The 5,000-nt window shown below is 38.8% G+C and overlaps 1 protein-coding gene across 2 annotated transcripts in view; it reads right to left on the bottom strand.

Annotated features, from left to right (window-relative positions):
* LOC135218662 (cardioacceleratory peptide receptor-like) overlaps positions 1–5,000 on the bottom strand; it is a 112,287-nt gene that overhangs the window by 103,647 nt on the left and 3,640 nt on the right. For both annotated transcript variants that reach the window (XM_064255110.1, XM_064255109.1), the window contains exon 2: positions 4,308–4,898. In XM_064255110.1, the coding sequence (XP_064111180.1) occupies positions 4,308–4,383 (76 nt within the window). In that variant the 5' untranslated portion in view covers positions 4,384–4,898. The remainder of the gene's footprint in view (positions 1–4,307; positions 4,899–5,000) is intronic.

The following is a 5,000-nucleotide window of genomic DNA, read 5'->3' as shown; positions in this document are numbered from 1 at the left end:
AGCCGATGGAGTTTCTGTCTGGTGGATGGGCGGGGCAACATTTCGTCAAAAGGTGTTTACCTTGCTTACGTAATGAATGTTTTTCGACTCTTGGCTCGTAATCATTGGCCATGGCGTCGGCTAGATCATTTTTACTCTATAAAAATTAAAACTATTGGGTTTAGGTTACTGATAATGCTGACAAAATTTGTATGTGCTTGTAAAATATACATATGTCAACTTTCAGCTACATCCGATGCTTTGAATAATCATAAGTAGTGAAAGTGATCACTATATATATATATATATATATAATATATAATATATATATATATATATCTATATATATTCTATATAATATATATATATATACATATATATATGTGTGTGTGTGTGTGGTGTGTGCGTGTGTGTTGTTTGTGTGTGTGCGCGTGTGTGTGTGGCGAGGGGAAAGATAGCAGAGGGAGATTTCAGATTCAAAGAATTTGATGGAAAAATATTGAAAACATTGTTGTAGAAGAATCGCTTTGAAATATTTTATGTATATTTTGAGGATATTTGTTTCCATATAACTTCAAATAAAGACTAGGATTTTTTCCAAGTTACTTGCCATGCGAGAAATTTTCCATTAAGTACTTAGTAACTATCTCCGTCAAGTATTTACAGTAAACTGTACGAACAAAAAGGAAATTAGCAACATAATTAGATATTCTAGATGTTAGATATATGGTTTACAGATGGGAATTATATTTTCTAGATTATTATTAAACTGTTCACATGTTTTTCCGTCCCATAAATTTCTCAGAGGAAACATCACATTAATGGTGTAATATTAAGACAAAAATTGCACCTGGTATTCTTGTGAATTTGTATGACTCATTATTGTAATTATCTTTTTTTTTTAATCACATCACCGTGGCATTTTTTATACTCACAGACATCAGGCTACATTTATCGTTTCATATCCAATTCGCTCTACCTGTGAAATCATATCGCAGAGGAATTATCATTCACAAGTGGTATTTCACCTGGTGTGTTCGAACAGCGAGAGAGAGAGAGAGAGAGAGAGACGAGAGAAGAGAGAGAGAGAGAGAGAGACGAGAGAGAGAGAGAGAGAGAGAGAGATTCGGCCTAAGTTTTTGGGTTCCAGTTCTGTGATCTTTGGTTCAGTTGAGAAGAGACTTTGTTCCGTTGCCTGACCGACCTCCCTGTATCAACCTTGCCTACAGAAACAGGGTCAGATCGGGTCGAACAATGCTGAGCGCTGCCCAAGGCATGCGGTCACCTCCTAACATTTGGTGTTAACTTGAAATCTAGCCACCCGTTGCACAGCATAGCTAGAGCAGCCTACTTGGCTGCTGAACCAAGAGTCACAAGGGAAAGAGATTGTAGAGTATCCCTGCCTGCCAATGGCAGAGCAAGACGGAAAATGATAACAAAAAGATAACTTTTAAACAGAAGAAAAGAGGGATTAGAGAGGCGTCAAGTATGGGAAAATTTCTTTTAGGATTGTTCTTGTTGTCTAATGCATTAATGGGGAATTTTATTCAGTATTTCTTAAAGAAACGGCTTTTTGAACGAAAATATTTTGAACGAGTGTTGTAATCAGTTTGTTACATCCAGTTTGTTTACCTTTATAAATCATGTGGCATTTGCTTCTCTTTGTGATTGATAAAAATATTCTAGTGACTGAGAATAGCAAGTCTGCCAGGTGTTGTTGCGGTATAGATCCCTCACGTGAGTTACGATGATGAGTCTGCGTTCAGTGGAGTATTGACAGAAATCGTCACTGTGTTTAAATCGAACCCAATTGTATGTTTTGGTGATTGTTTTAAATAACCACAAGTGCAGTAAAAGTGATGTGCTTGTTATTATTAACAGTATTGATTCGAGATACCATTAATGCCTCAAAAGTTCTTTGTTAGAAATTATTACTCTAATTCAACCCTTACTCTCTCTCTCTCTCTCTCTCGCTACAGTGATTGATTTGTCAGGAGAAATGTTTAAAAGGAACAGTTGGAGGATTCTATGATGTGCGCGTAAGATTTCAGGATGACAGTCTGCGGTCAGTAGCTTTTGTGTGTTTACTGAGGTATGAAATGAGATGATTTTAAGGTGCAATTGCTAGACAGAAGGGATATGTGCAAAAGTGTGCAATCATGTTCATAAAGAAGTAGAGAATAAGTTGTTCTACCAGGAATTAAAGGAGGAGAGAAAGGCTAACGAGCAAATGACGCTTAGAATGAAACAAGGGAATGGAGAGATGATGTTTAAAGAAAATGCAGTCTTGTGTTGATAGAATGATTATTTGCTGATTTGTTAAATGTGGAAGATAAAAGCAACGCAAGCCTGAATGGTCCAAGAGTGGGGAGGGTTGTGGTAGATTAGGGAATACTTGTGGAACTTGCAGTTAAGAAGCAGAAAAAATGGATTGGGTGAAAGGAACAAGTTTCCTTTCTGTAACGGGTAAAGGTGGTAGAGAAAACTGCGAATTACGGGGCCATAACGTTGCTTGGTAGACTAGGAAAAGTAAAATGTAGGATTTCATTTGAGAAGGTAAGAGTGACAGAAGGTTTGATAGGAAAAACAGTGCGGGTTTAGGAAGCAAGTGGGTGGATCAAGCGTTTGTTAAAAAAAACATTTATGTGAGAAGTTTGAGAGTACAGGGGAAAAGGCATACTAGAGGACAGTGGGGATGTGTGGTACACTCGAGGGCATGTAAATGTTTGAGAACTACAAAAACATTTTTTAGTGGATGCGAAGCCTTTGCCTAAGTTTGTAGGAATGTAAGTGGTTTGGTGTATAAATGAGCCTCTAGCAAAGATGTGGTAGGTCTCCATTGCAGCTTAATATTTATATGAATAGTGGTGTGAAAAGTCAGAGAAATGACAGTAGATTAAGTGCAAAGTTTGTGGTCCAAGAGGATAGGTCATGTTGACTGGGGACAATGAGGAGATTAGTGGGAAAGTTTGAAAGTGCAAGTAAGGTGAAATTTGAGAGCAAACGTGAGCATGGTTTGATTGTGGTCAATGGGAGCCAAGGAAAGGAACAGTGAAAGTCAGTATGAAGAGCTAGGGAACAGAAAATTGAATTCTTATAAGTATTTTTGAGTATAAATTTCAGATGGTGTCAGGATAAGAAAAGCGGTGAATCAGAGTAGGTGAGGCAAACAAGGTAGGAAGCTTTGTGCAAAAGATTAGGAGTCACGTTGGAGTGCCTGAAGAAGCCATGGTTGGAATGTATTGAAAGGTAGTTGAACAGAATAGCATCTATTGAATTGAACGTTATGATAAAGAAAGAAGACAGCGCTGTCACGTTGAACTGTTTACATGGCATTTGTGGTTTGATAGAATTTGAGAGGGTGGGAAATGTGGCGTTATGTAGATGGAGTGGCAAAAGGGTTACTGCAGAAGAAGGGGTGGATCTGCGTGTTTTGAAATGGTTCAGTCTTGTGGTAAGAATGGAAGAATAGTAAGTTTGTGAATAAAAAGTATACAATTCGCAAATGTTGGGAAGGAGGGGGAGAGGAAGACTTATGGAAAGGGCTGGATCGATGGGGTCAAAGAGGTATTGGAAAGGCGTGACTCAACCTCTAGGAGTGGGTTTACGCAACAGGTACAAGGGTCAGTGCATGTAGGGAGGTTCAACACACTGTTGGTGTGCCTACTGTGTAGATGTATAAGTGCCTTGTGTTGTGGAAGTGTTCTGCGTAGGATATCCTTCCACTGCCCTTCTGTTTAAGTGATTGTGTCAGTAATCATCGTTAGGGAACCGGGAACCACCTCCTATTTGGAGAAGTGACTTAATGATGATATGAAACCCAATCAATTATGAATATGTACCGATATCTACCATGGTAGAAAAAAAAACTATAGGAAGGCAGAGACGGCGAGAAACTTCCATTCTTATCTCTAAAGACTTATCCATAAGCAGCGGGGTTGTAACTATCTGACGCCACTTTTATATATATATATATATATATATATATATATATATATATATATATAATATATTATGTATGTGTGTATATGGAATCATTACTGAATACATGTTCTTTAAAGAAGCTTTGCATTGATCTGGAAATATATACACATCCTGCTATAAAAATAGGTTGATAATAGTACCCCTGAAAAAAGTAGTAACCTCAGCAGAGAGAGAGAGAGAGAGAGAGAGAGAGAGACGAGAGAGAGAGAGAGAAGAGAATCCTTTCGTGATTTCTTAGGTCAGGGAACGTTCCCATCGTTAGAATCATTAGCCTAGTGTTTTTATGGGGGTCTCATTCCGCAGCCACAAGTCCCACCCACCCTGGACAGAAGCGCTGGACTTACCGTATCGTTGACTCGCGTGGTGGCGTTGAAGGGAGGCGGGTAGACCGGGTAGGATGAAGGAGGACCCATTGGCCATCCGTGGGTCCCCAGGTCTCCTCCTCCTCCTCCTCCTCCTCCCCCCAGGGATATTTCTGCACCTTCGTAGATGTTGCCAACCACCTCATCGCTCGCATTCGCATGAGGGTTGAACGCTACGTCTTCCAACACCCCGAGAAATGTGTTGGACCATCCTTCAAAATCCGTTTCCCTGGAAGAAGTGTCCTGAGATCGGTGCGAGGATTCGGTGTCGTTGCGTGATGATGTATCTCTGATAAGTTTCCCCATGGTACTACAAAGCTACAGGTCATGCATATATGAAGTTTTTTAAAGGTAGAACTCACAACATTAATATTCTTTTGCTGTTAAAAAAAAAAGGCACAATCTAGACTAGTTCCATGAAGATAGTCATCGTGACAACATCACTTTGAAATTATGATATCAGTGTTTATAATTATGATTATTTAGGAATCTTTCTGACCACCGTCGTAGTAAACTCATGACAAAGTTTCACGAAAGACTTTCTGTCATTTGCACATTTTGTCAATTTATTTCCTGAAACCAAGAAAAGGAAAAAATCAGCATTTATCGATATTAACCTTAATGATTTAACTTAAGCATCTTCTAAGAGTTTAAGATAATAATTGTGCATAAAAA

The sequence above is a fragment of the Macrobrachium nipponense genome, chromosome 9 (assembly GCF_015104395.2).
Source record: "Macrobrachium nipponense isolate FS-2020 chromosome 9, ASM1510439v2, whole genome shotgun sequence".
NCBI classification, from domain to species: domain Eukaryota; kingdom Metazoa; phylum Arthropoda; class Malacostraca; order Decapoda; family Palaemonidae; genus Macrobrachium; species Macrobrachium nipponense.
The sequence above is the reverse complement of the archived record's forward strand: the minus strand, read 5'-3'. Positions and strand labels throughout refer to the sequence as shown.